The sequence below is a fragment of the Macaca thibetana genome, chromosome 7 (assembly GCF_024542745.1).
Source record: "Macaca thibetana thibetana isolate TM-01 chromosome 7, ASM2454274v1, whole genome shotgun sequence".
NCBI classification, from domain to species: domain Eukaryota; kingdom Metazoa; phylum Chordata; class Mammalia; order Primates; family Cercopithecidae; genus Macaca; species Macaca thibetana.
The window spans coordinates 165533071-165550752 of NC_065584.1; the positions used below are offsets into that span (position 1 = coordinate 165533071).

A 17682-nucleotide genomic window follows, 5' to 3' on the forward strand; every position below is an offset into this window, starting at 1 on the left:
GCTGAAGTCACACATGCTGACTTGGGTTTACTCCAGGGACTTCGTCTTCTTGACCTCAGCATGTGGATATACAGGATCCTTGGTCTAGGAAGGATTCTCTCCGTCCTCCTACCATCCCACTTTGTCTAATTTCTTACCATTTTCTTCTCATTCCTAGATTCACACCCCCTTGTCCACTGTATCACTCTACTTCCTACCCATCTTTAAGACCCTTCTCCAATCCAACCTCTCCAAGATTCTTTAGTTCTCAACATGTTTTATATTAAGATGGCCTGATTTCATACTTATTCATATATTTCCTGTCACAATTCACACATTTAATTGGTCTCTATGATATTGTTGATTGATGTGTTAAGTGTAAATGTCTGGGTTCCATGAGTAAATTATAGTGCCCTGAGGATGGAGGCTTTGATTGAGACTTCTCTGAGCCTTCTTGACATCTAGCAGAGTATTCTACATATATTTGATTTATAAATCATAATTGAAGAAATGCAGGAATGAATGAACTTTGGAGAAATCAGGGGAATTTTGCCATGTCCTTGAAGAAGAGAGAGCTGAGATCTTGAATCCTCAAATCCAGTTCAGCACCTTTGTACCTTCAACCCTGTGCCCCTGAGGGATGGTTGGCACGAACTGCAAGGTGGGAGGTGCAGGACAGGGAATTGAGATTGTTTGGGCTGTGGAGTTCATGAGACAGTGACATGAGGTGATGCCACTCATCATTCATTTATTCAGTTACTTAACAAATTTATGTCAAGGGCCCACCTGTGCCATGTGCTCTTCAAGGTGCCGGGAGTCAGTGTTAAGTAAAGCAAACAAGGCCAGGTGTGGTGGCTCGTGCCTGTAATCCCAGCACTTTGGGAGGCTGAGGTGGGCAGATCACCTGAGGTCAGGAGTTTGAGATCACCAGCCTGGCCAACATGGTGAAACCCCGTCTCTATTAAAAATACAAAAATTAGCTGGATGTGGTGGCACACACCTGTAATCCCAGCTATTCAGGAGGCTGAGGTGAGAGGATCGCTTGAACCCAGGAGGCAGAGGTTGTGGTGAGCTGAGATCGCACCACTGCATTCCAGCCTGGGTAACAGAGTGAATCTCTGTCTCAAAAAAAAAAGAGACTAAAATAATAATAATAATAATAATAATAATAATAATAATAATAAAGCAAACAAAATCCCTGCCTGCATAGAATTCATTTTCGTAGGGGTGATACACAGTAGACAGAAGTACCAAGTAAATATATGGAATGTCAGATGCTGGTGAGTTCTATGGAAGAAACATAAAGCAAACTTAAGTGGGAGTAGGAAATAGCAGATGTTGTTAATTTCTATGTTATATTGGGTGGGAGGGAAAGACATCACTGATAAGGTGACTTTTGAGCAGAGACCTAAAGAAAGTGAGTGAATGAAACAAGGGAATGTCTGGGCAAAGAGAAGAGCAAGTAGAGGGAATAGCAAGGGCAAAGGCCCAGAGGCAGGGATGTTCTTGGCATGTTCAAGGAACAGTGGGAACGTTCTTGTCTCATAAGCAGAGTGAATGGGGTATGGTGCCGAAGGAATGGACAGAGATGTGGTTAAGAGGTAGTGGATGTTAGGTCATGTTGACTTTACATCGCTTCAGCTTTTACTCTGCATGAGATGAGAGGTCAGTGAAGTTGATTGTGAGAGTTACATGTTCTGAATAAATTTTTTAAAACTGCTCTGGTTTTCTGTGGAGAATAAACCTGTGGATGAAGAAGAAGGGTAGAAGTAAGGAGGTTATTGTAATGATTCAGGTGAGAAATGTGATTGTGGTAGAAAGTGCTTAGATTTTGAGTGTATTTCACAGATAGAGCCAGCCTTCAGGTAGGGTGTGAGAAAAAGAGAGAAGTCAAAGGTACAGCTCAAGTTTTTGCCCACTCAATTGGAAAAATTGAGTTATCATTTTCTAAGATGGAAAAGGTTGTTGGGGGAGGTGGTTTGGGGTCGAGGGGAATTCCAGCATAAGATGCCTATCTGTAAGAACAAATTTACAAGAAAAAAACAAGCAACCCCATAAAAAGTGGGCAAAGGACATGAGCAGATGCTTTTCAGAAGAAGACATATGTAGTGGCCAACAATCATATGAAAAAAGAAAGTTCAATATCACTGATTATTACAGAAATACAAATCAAAACCACAATGAGACACCATCTCACACCAGTCAGAATGGCTGTTATTAAAAAGTCAAAAAGGGCCGGGTGTGGTGGCTCATGCCGGTAATCCCAGCATTTTGGGAGGCCAAGGTGGGCAGATCACGAGGTCAAGAGATCAAGACTATTCTGGCCAACATGGTGAAACCCCGTCTCTACTAAAAATAGAAAAATTAGCTGGTTGTGGTGACACGTGCATGTAGTCCCAGCCACTCGGGAGGCTGAGGCAGGAGAATTGCTTGAACACGGGAGGCAGAGGTGAGCCTGATCTCGGTGAGCCGAGATCACGCCACTGCACTCCAGCCTGGCAACAGAGTGAGACTCCATCTCAAAAATAAATAAAAAATAAAAATAAAAAAAGTAAAATAATAACAGATGCTGGTGAGGTTATGGAGAAACGGGAACACTTATTCAGTATTGGTGGGAGTGTAAATTAGTTCTGCCATTGTGGAAGACAGTGTGGTGATTCCTCAAAGGCCTAAAAAGAGAAATACCATTTGACCCTATCCCATTACTGGGTATATACCCAAAGAGCTATAAATCATTCTATTATAAAGACACATGCATGCATATGTTTATTGCAGCACTATTCACAACAGCAAAGACATGGAATCAATCTAAATGGCCATCAGTGATAGACTGGATAAAGAAAATGTGGTACATATACACCATGGAATACTACACAGTCATAAAAAGAAAAAGATCATGTCATTTGCATGGACGTGGATGCAGCTGGGTCTTTATTCTTAGTGAATTAACACAGGAACAAAAACAAAATACCACATGTTCTCACTTACAAGTGAGAGCTAAATGATGAGAACTCAGGGACACATGGAGGGGAACAACACACACTGGGGACTTTTGGAGGGTGGAGGGTAGGAGGAGGAAGAACATCAGGAAAAATAACTAGTGGGTACCAGGCTTAATACCTGGATGATGAAATAATCTGTACAACAAAGCCCATGACACGAGTTTACCTATGTAACAAACCCGCACTTGTACCTCTGAACTTAAAAGTTAAAAAAAAAGATGCCCATCATACAACTAGATGGAGAAGATGAGCAGACAGTTGGACATATAGCTCTGGGATCCAAGGAAGAGGTTGGGGCTGAAGATATGGACCTGGGGATTGACATCAATAAAATGGTATCTAAGGCCTCAAAACTTGAGATGCATGTGAAATCATGTGGGAGGTGAGTGTAGACAGAGGAGAAGACAGAGGACTGAGTCCTGGTGCTTTCCCTGCCCAAGGGGATTGGGGAAGAACCAGCAAAGGAGACTGAGAAGGAGCAGTGAGGCAGGTGGGAGGGGAAGAAGAGAGGGCAAAGGGAACAAGAGAGGACGAAGGAAGTTTCTAGAAGAAAGGAGTTATCAATGGCCAAAGGCTACTGATGAGCCCTGAATGTGAAGACTGAGGATCCATCACTGGACGTCAGAGAGAGAATCAGCAGGAGATACGGCACGTAGGAGATACGGCACATAGCAGCACAACGGAGTCACTTACTAATGTCACCCTCATCTAATTGCGTGCTGCAGGAACTGAACTGTGATTTGCCACAGGATCTATGACTTGCCACTGGGACATCTGTTGCATACAATAGGTGCTTTAAAATAAGTGTCTGTTTTCCCTAATTCAAATTAATCTTTTAAAGCAACTACACTTTTTAAGCAAAACCTGTTTATGTACAGGCTGGTTGGTCTCCCTCAGATCACCAAGGTTGCCTGTGTTGAGGGGAGACCTGCCTCTCTTACTCGCTCCTTGGGCCCTCAGAGCTGGCAGAGACCTTTTGTTCTGTTTTACAAGAAATGGCCCTTCGGGGATTTGAACCTCGATGTTCTTTTCTCTGAGTCTCCTCCTCTTGAGGCTGAGCCTCTGGAATTCTTCTTGAAGGCACAGATGAAATCGTCTTCACCACCTGCCTCAGGTCACAGGATGGTACTGAAATGACAGAATGCACGCTTGTCTCCATTTAACTTAGGACTGGGTCCCTACAGACTGCCTGCCCTCCTTCAGCAGCAGGGGCAAGCTGGGCAGTGGGATCCACTTCCATTGCTGTCCACCCAGGGATGAAATGCCATCAGTTAGTGTAGTCAGTCATGGCATGTTTGTCCTGCAGTGCTTGGGTGAATAAATGCCTATCCTAGCTTAGTGGACATTCAGTAGAGCACCAGCAATACAAATCTTAATTGTACCATCTAAGCAATTCCCTTATGAATAAATTGATTGAAAGTGCCATAGTATATCATTTCTATTAGCCGATAAAGCCACTATCACTGCCCTGTCAATGAAATTCGTGCAGTCCCTTCCCTGCCCTTGTGTCCTTCCAGGGAGTGTGATATTGGTTGCTCTTTGAAGTGCCAGGTCCGTACTGCCTGTGTTTACCTGAGAGGTGGGCAGCATTGCCATCTACTGAGAACATAATATTTTCCTCCAAATAAAACAGCCTACTTTCAGCAAAGCACTGGGCACAGTCGGCCAGAAAAGGGTAGAGGGCCAAACATTGCTGGGGCAGCAATGACATGGGATGAGCCTCCTGTGAAGTCCACACTAGTGCTCGCAGCTCTCTAAGGTCTCAGAGTATAATTAGACTCTTATCTCTGCTGTATTGAAATTAAGATATTCAGGATATCACTTGTGATGTAGTTGGGAAATGGAAATGCACATAAAAAATGGATATACCAAGCAGCAATCAGAGCCTGGCCATGGTGCAGGCTTTGGGTGTTCAGCACCTGAGATGCTGAGAGGGTCATTGAAAAGGGAGGCAGAAAAGGTTGTCCCAGAGTGTGCAGTGTGATGCTACCATCCCCTGCCTCACAGATAGGGGCCCACAGAAAGACCGAATTCTCTACCTGTTTATCTCTCATCCCCACGCTCTCCTCAGCCATGAGCAGACTTCCAGCTGTCTGGTTGTCCCTAGAGCCAGAACAGTGTATGGGAGGAGAGAGTTTCCACAGCTGTGATGCTAAAGCCTAAGAAAATGCTACTGTTCATTAACTGGCAACATCTGTTTTGAGTTGATGTCTCTGTTCAGGCCTGAAGGGACGTTATTGCTGTCATCACCCTCTTCCCTTCTTTCCTAAAAGCCATGGAGTTCCACTGAAATGATCTGCAGGACTGAGCATGGCCAGGTTTCTTCTAGAGTCTTTCTGTAGGTCTCCAGCTTCTGGACTGGGCCTAATTTCAGTGTGTGTTGTAAAGTGGGTCACACTCTCCTTTTTTCAGTGGCATGAAAAAAAACATTCAAAGGCATACAGGTCTGCTTCTGCACTGTTGAAGAAAATTGGCTATAGGCCTCACCTGAATAAATGTGTAAGCGTGAATTGCTCATCTGCTTGACAGCAGCACCATATACTGAATAAACTTGCCTGGGTCTTTGCTCGTTCTAATACATTTGTCACATCTCAGGTGTGGAAATGCTCCTTTGGACCACCTTCCTCTAAACAGAATAACCACCATGAGGAAAAGGTTCAGGTCAGTATCTCTTCTGATATGTGTTATGGGACTGTTCTGGTTGATAGTCTAAACACCCTAAGCTAAGCAGTCTAGATTAAAGAAGGGTCTTAGTGTGGTGAGGACTGAGAGAACCAGACATCAGGGTGGCAGTGGCAGAGATGAGAGAAAACAGGGAGTTGGGTGGAATTTAGTTTTGATTTTCAGACCATGTGGGAGGAAGGAACAGAGGATGGTGGGGAGTCAAGATTCAAAACCACAAAGGCAGACAAAGAAACCCAGTAGCTTAGATGCCAGAGGGGTCATCAACATCCTTGCCTCACCCTCATATGATGAAAACAATTTCACAAATGTTCTTTTTTAGGAATGGTCTTGGCCCTGTGAAAGAAGGAGAAGCCCAATATGCTGTGGTCCACTGCACAGGATACATCAAGGCCTGGCCACCAGCAGGTAAGGAGACCTGCATATAAATTCCAAGGGAACTGGGTGCTGCTCATACCTGATCATGGTGCTGTGTTAGAAAACTATTCTTATAGGAATAGGTGGGAAAATATCCTTATTTTTCTTTGTAGTTAGAACACAATGATCTTTGTAATTGGAAAACATCCTGTTACTTGAAACAAAGGTTTCTATAAAGAGCTAATTGTACAGCTGGGCGCAGTGGCTCATGCCTGTAATCCCAGCACTTTGGGAGGCTGAGGCGGGCAGATCATGGAATCAGGAGATTGAGACCACCCTGGCTAACACGGTGAAACCCTGTGTCTACTAAAAATACAAAAAATTAGCCAGGCATGGTGGCACATGCCTGTGGTCCCAGCTACTTGGGAGGCTGAGGCAGGAGAATCACTTGAACCCAGGAGGCGGAGGTTGCAGTGAGCCAAGATTTCGCCACTGCGTTCCAGCCTGGGCAACACAGCAAGACTCCATCTCAAAAAATAAATAAATAAATAAATAAAAAATAAGAGCTAATTGTACAAAGGTGATTGGAGTTTTAGCAACTCACTTCTAGGTTCTGTCACCCAGAGCATTCTATAAAGTCAGAGTGGCAATTTGAAATGATGAGTGTATCTAAATCATTACAATAAAAGCCACAGTGAGATACATCGCATTCTCACTAAGACGGTTAAAAGACAAGTAACAACAAATGTTGGTGAGGATATGGAGCAACTGGAATCCTCATACATTGCTGGTGGGAATGTAAAATAGTATAGCCACTTGGGAAAACAGTCTGGCAGTTCCTGAAAATACTAAAAACAGAGTTACCATATAATTCAGCAATTTTCACTCCTAAATATACAACCAAGAGAATTGAAAATGTTCATAGCAACATTATTCATAATGTCCAAAAAATGGAAACAACTCAAATGTACACCAAGTGATGAATAGATAAATAAAATGTGGTATATTCTTGTAATAGAGTATTATTCAGGAATAAAAAGCAATGAAGTATTGATACATGCTATATTATGAACAAACCTTAAAAATATCATGCTAAGTGAACAGAGTCAGACACAAAAGCCCACGTCATATGATTTCATTTATGTAAAATGTCCAGAATAGGCAAATTCGTGAAGACAGAAAGTAGGTTTGTGGTTTCTTGGTACTGCAGGGAAGAATGAGGAATGACTGCTAATGGATACAATGTTCTTTTAGGGGTGACAGAGGTGTTCTAAAATTACATAGTGGTAATAGTTGCACTGCTATGTAACTATATTAAAAACCACTGATGTGAACTATATATCAATAAATTTGTTCTTAAACAAAAAATATATACAATGTTAAATAATTTTTGTTCACTTTATGGCCCAGAATGTAGTATGTATATCTCATTGTTTCATGTCAGCTTGAGAACAATGTGTATTCTGCTGTTGTTGGATAAAGTATTTTTTTTTTTTTTTTTTTTTTTGAGATGGAGTTTCGCTCTTGTTACCCAGGCTGGAGAGCAATGGCATGATCTGGGCTCACTGCAACCTCTGCCTCCCAGGTTCAAGCAATACTCCTGCCTCAGCCTCCTGAGTAGCTGGGATTACAGGCATGTGCCACCATGCCTGACTAATTTTTTGTATTTTTAGTAGAGATGGAGTTTCGCCATGTTGGCCAGGCTGGTCTTGAACTCCTGACCTCAGGTGATCCACCTGCATTGGCCTCCCAAAGTGCTGGGATGACAGGTATGAGCCACCACACCCAGCCAGATGAAGTATTCTTTAACGTCAATTTGATCAAGATGATTGATAGTGCTGTTGAGGGCAACTGTGTTTGTATTGACTTTTTTGCCTGCTCAATGTAGAATTACTGAAGGAGGAATGTTGAAATCTCCAATTATAACAGTGGATTTTCCTATTTCTCCTTGTAGGTCTTTTTTTGCCTCACATATTTTGATGCTCTGTTGTTTGGTGCACATATGTTAGGGATTGTTATATTTTCAAAGAAAATTGTTCCTTTTTATCCCTGATAATTTTCCTTGCTCTGAATTCTGCTTTGTATGAAATTAATAGAGTTTCTCCAACTTTCTTTTAATTACTGTTAGCATGGTATATCTTTCTCTATCCTTTTACTTACAACTTAGCTGTGTTTTTATATTTAAAGTTGGTTTCTTGTAAACAACATATAGCTGGATCTGGTTTTTTAATCCACTCTCATAATCTTTTAATTGATACATTTAGACCAGTTACATTTACCATGATTATTGATATAATTTGATTGATAACTACCATGTTTTCTATTCATTTCTCTCATTCTTTATTTGCCTCCTATTTTTTTGCCTTTTTTAGTTTCTTTAAAAATATTTTTATTCTTTGCCCTAAGTTTGCAACATACATTTACAATTATTATATACAATTACAAATATATATATATATGTCCATGTTCAAAAAATATTATGCCCCTTCATGTATAGGGCAGGCACCTTATAATAAAATCTTCCTTCTTCTGTCTTTTCATTTCTTATACTATTGCTCTCATTTGTGTCACTTATTTGTATGCTATCATCACCCAATACATTGTTACTGTTATTACTTTGAACAAACAGGTATCTATTAGATCAATTTTAAGTAACAAAAATAAAATGTTTTATTTTATCTTTATTTATTCCTTCTCTGATGCTCTTCTTCCAAGGAACTTATTTTAATATTTCTTACAGGGCCACTCTACTGGTGATGAAGTCTGTTTTTGATTTTTTGTAGAAAATCTTTATTTCTCCTTCACATTTGAAGGATTGAAATTATGAGATATAGAAATATAGGTTGGCAGCTACTTTCTTTCAGTGCTTTAAATATTTCACTTCATTCTCTTCTTGTTAACATGGTTTCTGAAGAGAAGTCCACGTAATTCTTATCCTTGTTCTTCTATAGGTAGTGTGGGATTATTTTTTCTAGCTTCTTTTAAGAGTGTCTCTTTATGTTTGGTCTCCTTCAGTTTGAATGTAATGTGCCTAAATATAGAGGGGTTTGTTGGTTTGTTTGTTTGTAATACTGCTTGGTATTCTCTGAGGCTCCTGGATCTGTGGTTTGATGTCTCTCATTAACTTTAGACATTTTTCAGACATCATTTTAAAAAATATTTCTTCTGCTCCATCTTCTCCTTCTCCTTTTGTATTCCAATTACACAAATATTATATCTTTTGAAATTGTACCACAATTTTTGAGTGTTCTGTTCTTTTTTTTTATTATTCTTTTTTTCTCTTTGCATTTCAGTTTGGAAAGTTTCAAATTGATATATTTTCAAGTTCACTGATACTTTCCTTGGCTGTGTTCAGCCTACTGATGAGTCTATCAAAACTTTCCTTGACTGTGTTCAGTTTACTGATGAGTCTATCAAAGACCTTCTTCATTTCTGTCACAGTGTTTTTTAATTTGAGCATTTCTTTTTTATTCTTTCTTAAGCATTTCCATCTCTCTGCTTTACATTATACATCTGTACTTGCATATTGTTTACATTTTCCATGAAAGTTTATAAGTTATTAATCATAATTATTTTAAACATCTGGTAGTTTCAAAATCCGTTTCACACCTGAGTCTGGTTGCAGTGCTCACTTTGTCTCTTCAAACTATGATTTTTTTCTAGCTTATTAGTAAGCCATGTAATTCTTTGTGGAAATCCAGACATGATATATCAGGTAATAGGAACTGAGGTAACTAGGCCTTTGGTGTGGGGTTTTATATTAATATTCCTAGGAGTTGGACTGTGTTTAATGTTTTAAATATTGTAGCTATAGCTTCCAGAGGCTATAAATTCCTTGTTTTTCTCCCCTACTATCTTTGGTTTTCCAAAGAGCTTTTTCTTTTTCTGTTCCTTTTTTTTTGAGATGGAGTCTTGCTCTGTCGCCAGGCTGAGTGCAGTGGCGCAATCTCAGCTCACTGCAACCTCCGCCTCCCAGGTTCAAGCAATTCTCCTGTCTCAGCCTCCTGAGTAGCTGGGACTGCAGGTGTGCACCACCATGGCCAGCTAATTTTTGTGTTTTTAGTGAAGATGGAGTTTCACCATATTGGCCATGGTGGTCTCCATCTTCTGACTTGGTGATCTTCCTGCCTTGGCCTCCCAAAATGCTGGGATTACAGGCAGGAGCCCTGGCTCCTGGCTCAAATAGCTTTTCCTTAAATAGTCTTAAACAGAGTATGCCTTGCATTGAGCCCTGCTGATGTGGGATGAGGAGCAGGGGTAGAGAAATTGTTCTATAATCTTATGATTAAACCTCATGGGCCTGTGTCCTGGGGCTGTGTCCTTCACAAGTGTTTCTTATCTCCCCCTCACCTTAGGCCATATGGGAAGGATAGAGTTGGGCTGGAATTGAGTAAGTCCCCTTTTCTGTAGGTGACATAAGGTTCTGGTAAAGTCTTTTCTCTTGGAGAGTAGGTCTTTGTTATGGAGAATGCTCGGACATATTTCAAAATGGTTACTTTGTATCTCCCGCTACCAGAGATAGGGGGTGGGGATTTTTCTTGGTTTTTCATTGTGAGAACCTGGTGGGTTCCCGGAGGTAAAACCCATGAAAGTGTGGGGGCCAATTTGTGTACATTTTAAAACACATTAATAATACGTTCATATAGTAAAGTTAAAAATATTGTTTCATTCATTCATTCAACATGTATTTGTTGACCACCTACAATGTATGTGCGAGGCATTGTTCCAGGCACTGTAGATATTGTAGTGTATGTAAATCAGTGAAAATGATCAAGGCAAGTCTCAATCATTTTAGGAGATTTATTTGCCGAAGTTGAGGAAATGTGCCTGGGAGATAGGTATATGCCTTTCTCCAAAGATGATTTTGAGGGCTTCAATGTTTAAAGGGAAAAGAGTGGATCTTGGGGGAAGAGGAATAAATTTTTTAAAAGGTGCAGATAGGTAAGAGAAAAACACTTGCATCCTTTTGAGTCTTTGATCAGCCTTTCACTGAACATACAATTTATATGTGAGGGGGCGGTAAATAGTCACTTATGCCTTCATCTGGCTCAATGAATCTGCATGTTCACATAAGATAACATCAACAGTAGAGCAGAGGAAGCAATCAGATATGCATTTGTCTCAGGTGAGCAGAAGGATGTCTTTGTCTCACATCTGTGAAGATAAGCTATCAATTTTCATTGCCAGGGTGAAATTCACCAGGACTATTTTAGGGTAAAGATTTGGAGCCCACAAGGAATTTCCTTATGGGCAAATTGTGGGGAGGTATGTAGCTTTTTTTTTTTTTTTTTTTTTTTTTTTTTGAGATGGAGTCTCGCTCTCTCGCCCAGGCTGGAGTGCAGTGGTGTGATCTCTGTTCACTGCAAGCTCTACCTCCCTGGTTCATGCCATTCTTCTGCCTCAGCCTCCCGAGTAACTGGGACTACAGGTGCCCGCCACCACGCCCGGCTAATTTTTTGTATTTTTTTTCTTTTTTACTAGAGATGGGGTTTTACCGTGTTAGCCAAGATGGTCTTGACCTCCTGACCTTGTGGTCTGCCTGTCTCAGCCTCCCAAAGTGGCCTCCCAAAGTGCTGGGATTTTAGGCGTGAGCCACCACGCCCGGCTACTTTTTTTTAAAAAAATATTTGTACCTATCTTATTTAGGAATCAAATGCGAGGCAGGTTTGCATGACCCAGTTCCCAGTTTGACTTTTCCCTTTGGATTAGTGAGTTAGGGGTCCCGAGATTTATTTTCCTTTCACATGTGCAAAATAGACACAGTTCTGTATTCTGAAGATAAAAATGGGCAATAAACAAGATGACTAATCAAATATACAGAATATTAGATAGTTCACGCTGAAGATGTAGACTCAAGAGTCATCAGTGTACACACGGTTATTAAAGTCGTAAACCTCTGCTTACCTCTGGGGAGAAAGGAAGCAGAATGGTATCAGGAAGTCCTCCAATTACACTGGATATTTTTTATTTCTCTAATATAAAGATAACATGAAGTAAATGTGGCAGAATGTTAACATGTTTTAAATCTGTATATTGAAGAAGGTAGTTAAGCAAGACAAGTAAATTATAGAGATTTGCTGTACAATATAATACCTATGGTTAACAATAAGATACTGTGCACCTAGACATTTAAGAAAGTAGATCTCATGCTGTGTTCTTACCACAAAAATAAATAAATAAATACCAACAAACGTATGAAAGGAAACTTTTGGAGGTCATGGGTATGTTTACTACCTTGATTGTGGAGATGATAACGTGAGTGTATACATATGTCCAAACGTACCAAATTGGATTTGTTAATTATGTACAGTTTTTCATATACTGATCATATTTCTGTAAAGCTAGGGAAAAAAATCTGTGTCTGTATATATGGATGTTTGTTATATTTTCTATTTTTGCCTATGTTTAACCCTTTTCCCATTTGCCCTGAGAATACTTGCCTATAGCGCTTGTGGCTACAGCATTCACCCCAAGATAACCTTGCCACAAAGTATCTTGCTTTTATTATTGTCACATTGCTCTAGTATATTGGCTTTGGAAACAAAAGACATCATTCTAGTTATAGCAGTCTGTGTTTAGTAATGATATTTCCATTTACAAAATACAGTAATTCTCAATTGCTGAAAATACAAATCCTAGAAAATGTAGCATTCCTAGGCATGTTGGTAACATTGTTCTTGAACAGTTGTTGGCCGAAGATTCATTTGATGAATCTGATTTTACTGAGATAGACAATTCTGATGATTCAGATGATTCTGATGTTAATTCTGTTTAGAAATAACTCAAAGAACAGATTGTATATTTTATTTTCACATTGAAATTAGTCAGATTTTCTTCAGACTCAAACAGCATGTTTATGTAAAATTAAATGAGTGCTGGCAGCAGGTTACACTTTTTTTTTCCTAAACAGGAGAAGAGTTAAAGCATAACAAATTAAAAATCATACTATAAAAAATTGTGGTACACAAAATATCCTGGCAACAAAATCCCAACAAATTTACTGGTAAAAATGTATCAACTATATATTTTTATAATATAAAAGCAAATACCAATAGTGTATTTCATGACTACACAAATAAATCATGATATTGAATAAATTTGCATCAATTTATAAAAGGTACATAAGGAAAAAGCAGCTATAGCAATAATAATTGTTATAAATCAAGCTACAAAATGTAAATATTTATTAAATTCCTATACATGGGTCAGTGCAGTCTGTGTAAATAAATATTTTAATACACAGGAACACAAAGCATACAGCAAAATATACATTTGAAGAAATGCCAATGCCATCTTCGTGCTTGGAGTAAATAAAATGTTTTATAGAATGTTGGTAATTGGCAAGCAAATGAAAAAATTATGAATTCTAAGATAAACTAGCTTAAACTTAATATGTATCATGGCCTCTTTTGGGCAATGGGTTATGTTAATAATGGATTCTGGCAGTGACAAATTGAATCTCTACTATTAGGAGAATGATCCAAGTCCTATCTCTGACCAGCTCATAGACCTGTCACATACATCCTTTGCTTCTTACCATGCTCTGTCAATAGAGAGTGAAGCCTTGCTGTCTTCTAGTGGACTATACCTCTGACCTTGTATGTGAGGCCTTCCATGAACAATGTGGATGATTTGAAAACAAAATAATTTTAGATACTGTTTAAAAAGTAAAAAGAATGAATTTTCTATATTCACAAATATAGTAAGCACCTTAATGCAGTTCTTAAATGTAAATAATAATAATAATAATAAATACCGAATGCTTACTATGTGTCAGATGTAATTATAAATGTTTTAGCTACATTAACTCATTTAATCATCACAACAGCTGCATGGAATGGATGCTATTATTTTTATGTGATAAACAAGCAAACTGAGGCACAGAGTTATAACCTGCCTAAACTCATACAGCTAGTGCATACATAATGGACCAGAATGTGGACCCAGCTAGCTTGATTCTTAAGTTTGTGCCCTTAATCAGCGTATACATACATACGTATACATATAGAGTCATGCATCGCTTAATAATGAGAATACATCCTGAGAAACGTGTCATTAGGCAATTTAGTCATTGTGTGAACATCATAGCATGTACTTACACAGACGTAGATGGTATAGCCTACAACACACCTAGGCTATGTGGGATAGCCCATTGCTCCTAGGCTACAAATCTGTACAGCATGTTACTGTACTGAATATTTTAGCAGTTGTAACACAATGGTGAGTATTTGTGTATCTAAACATAGAAAAGGTGTAATAAAAATATGGTATTGTTGACCCAGCCATCCCATTACTGGGTATATACCCAAAGGATTATAAATCATGCTGCTATAAAGACACATGCACATGTATGTTTATTGCGGCACTATTCACAATAGCACAGACTTGGAATCAACCCAGATGTTCATCAGTGACAGACTGGATTAAGAAAATGTGGCACATATACACCATGGAATACTATGCAGCCATAAAAAACGATGAGTTTGTTTCCTTTGTAGGGACATGGATGCAGCTGGAAACCATCATTCTTAGCAAACTATCACAAGAACAGAAAACCAAACACCGCATGTTCTCACTTATAGGTGGGAACTGAACAATGAGATCACTTGGACTTGGGAAGGGGAACATCACACACCGGGGCCTATCATGGGGAGGGGGGAGGGGGGAGGGATTGCATTGGGAGTTATACCTGATGTAAATGACGAGTTGATGGGTGCTGACGAGTTGATGGGTGCAGCACAGCAACATGGCACAAGTATACATATGTAACAAACCTGCACGTTATGCACACGTACCCTAGAACTTGAAGTATAATAATAATAAAAAAATATATGGTATTGTAATCTTATGGGACCACTGTCATATATGCAATCTGTCATTAACCAAAACAACTGCATGACTACATATACATGCATGTATATATATATATATCTGTTTGACGTTTACATAGATATGTGTATATATATATACACATACATTAAAAAATTTTTTCTACTTAGACCCTAATGCACAGAAATGTCAGGATATTGTTTGCCAAAGGCCTCCAGCTGGACTCAAGGGTGGCGATCCTAAGCAGCAATACCTTCCCAGTGTTCAGAGCCTGGACCTCGGCTTTGTAGATCCAGAAAGTCTTGACAATGTTCTAGAATTTCTGAGAGCCAGGGAGTGTGAAAGAGTTTTCATAAGTGAATGTTTTAGCCAGGTGCGATTCAGTAATGTCATGGGGCTCCTTGTCCCTGGCATGGATGCTCATGTCCAATGTCTTGTGAACCCATCAGTTTTGAGTACTTGAGAAACCACATTTGTATTAGAAGTTTGTTTGCTGAGAAGAAATTAAGAGTAAAGGGATGTGGACCACTGAGAGGGAGATTTCCGAGAGTGGTCCAGTTCACTGAGCATGTGTGCTGGCCCCATGGGTGGCAGCTGTTGAGCCAGGCTCACAGGGGTACAAACGCAGACCCATCCTTCAGGGATTGCACAGATTGGTGGGGAGATCAGTGCACGCACAGGTGACTACAGGGAGTGTGGGCAGGGCAGTCAGCCTTGCGGGGGACAGAGGAAGGGTCCCTAACTTGCCTGGGGTTAGGACAGGGTTCCTAGAGGAAGCCCATAATACTGCAGGATTGGTACTGACAAATTCTGCCCCATTCCAAGGTGACCATCTCATTCTTCCTGATGCTTTCTTCACTTGAGTTAATCATTCTAATTATACCAGGCACATTTCTCTTCCTGCTTCTAGTCTCAAAGTGATCTTCTTACCACTTTATTTGAGCTCCAGGCCCCTGATATCACATGGTAAATGCCTTGATCATGGACTCACTTTTAGTGTCCTTATGGATGCTCCTTATGGAGTGTGAGAAAGGAGGCTGAGGCCCAAGGTGCAGACAGGTGACTGCATCCAGAGAGGCTGCAAAGAGGATTCAGGATAAGCTTTTCTGAAGTTGCATGAAGGTCTGTGACTGTGAGTGTGAGTGCACAGGGTAATAGAGCAGTGGGACTACTATGCATTAAGTCTTCAACGATGGCCCTTGAAACTTTGCTGCATGAGAAATGATGGAAGGAGCCAGGGGTGTTTATCTTGGAGAAAGTGAGACATGATTTCTGTCTTCAAGTATTTGAGGGGGTGTCATATGAAGGAGGAATTAATCTCACTTAGGATAGTTCCAGAAGGCACAATTTGGATGAAACAGGGAAAGTTACCAGAAGGCAGAGTTTAACTTAATAGAGAGAAATGAGCAAAGGCAATGAACAGCGTGCTAAAAAATGTGTACATAGAGACACTAAACATATGGAAAAAGTTAGCCTCACTATTAATCAGAACTGCAAATTAAAACAATTTGTTACCATCTCCTCTTACTTATCGAAAGGCAAAAAGTAGAAAAGACAAAATACACAATGTTGGTAAAGTTAAAAAAAATGGACACTTTTAGGTACTGCTGGTGAGAAAATAAGTTAGTACAAACCTTTTGTAGAATAACCTGGCAGTATGTATTAAATATCTTAAAATGTGCACCTCTTGAGATACAGAAATTATGCCTTTAGGGACTTATTTCAAGGAATTAATCAGAGATATGTGCATGTGTGTTCAAGCATTAATAGTAATTGTGAAAACCTCAAATTAATTACATTTCAGTGATAAAGAATTGGTTAGAAATAGCATGGGACATCTACACGATAAAATACCGGACAATAATTAAACAGGCATCATTTTAGAGGATATTTAAGAACAAAGTGCTGGCGGGCGCAGTGGCTGACGCCTGTAATCCTAGCACTTTCGGAGGCCGAGGCGGGCAGATCACGAGGTCAGGAGATTGAGACCATCCTGGCTAATATGGTGAAACCCTGTCTCTACTAAAAATACAAAAATTAGCCAGGTGTAATGGTGGGCAGCTGTAGTCCCAGCTACTCGGGAGGCTGAGGCGGGAGAATGGCGTGAACCTGGGAGGCGGAGCTTGCAGTGAGCAGAGCAGAAATTGCGCCACTGCACTCCAGCCTGGGCGACAGAGTGAGACTCTGTCTCAAAAAAAAAAAAAAAAAAAAAAAAAAAAAAGTGCTAAGAAGTATTAAAAAGAGTAACAGGCTATAAAACATGCACTTCATGATCCCAATTTTATTTTTAAATTATAAATGAATCCAGTATATCTATATATAGATATAGATATATATTGAAAAGTTATACAGAGAATATTAATCACTGTTATCTCTGTATAGTAGATTGTTGGCTACTTTTTCTTTTCTATTCATTTCTGTGTTTTCCAAATTTTTATATGACTTTAATAATCAAAGAATATGTCATTTTTGCAAAATCAATCTAAATTTTCTGAAGAGGCATTCCAAACAATTGAATTGAGTGGTCTGCACTGAATTTAGAAGTTGTGTGTTTTTGTTTGTTTTTATATTTAGTTGGTCATGTTTCTGTCAAGACAGAGGTTCTGGAAAACAACACCATCTCCATACATGATGATAATAGCGTGCCTACAGGATACCTAGCTATGCCACCTTGTTCTGTGGCTGTTAATACTCTGTTTCTTGATTGTAACTACATTCTTAGCACATATAACGCTATTTTGTTTTTACTGTTTAGATGCCTCCAGAGCAAGAGGCATGCTTTGTTCATCATCTCATTCTAGTGCATAGCTCAGACCTAACAGATAGTATGTAT

At 39.6% G+C, this 17682-nt stretch overlaps 1 protein-coding gene across 5 annotated transcripts in view; it reads left to right on the forward strand.

The window, feature by feature from the left end:
• The window catches only part of ARNT2 (aryl hydrocarbon receptor nuclear translocator 2), a 199714-nt gene that overhangs the window by 107305 nt on the left and 74727 nt on the right, over positions 1-17682 (forward strand). For all 5 annotated transcript variants that reach the window (XM_050799957.1, XM_050799961.1, XM_050799959.1 and 2 more), the window contains exons 7-8: positions 5577-5642; positions 5986-6071. In XM_050799957.1, the coding sequence (XP_050655914.1) occupies positions 5577-5642; positions 5986-6071 (152 nt within the window). The remainder of the gene's footprint in view (positions 1-5576; positions 5643-5985; positions 6072-17682) is intronic.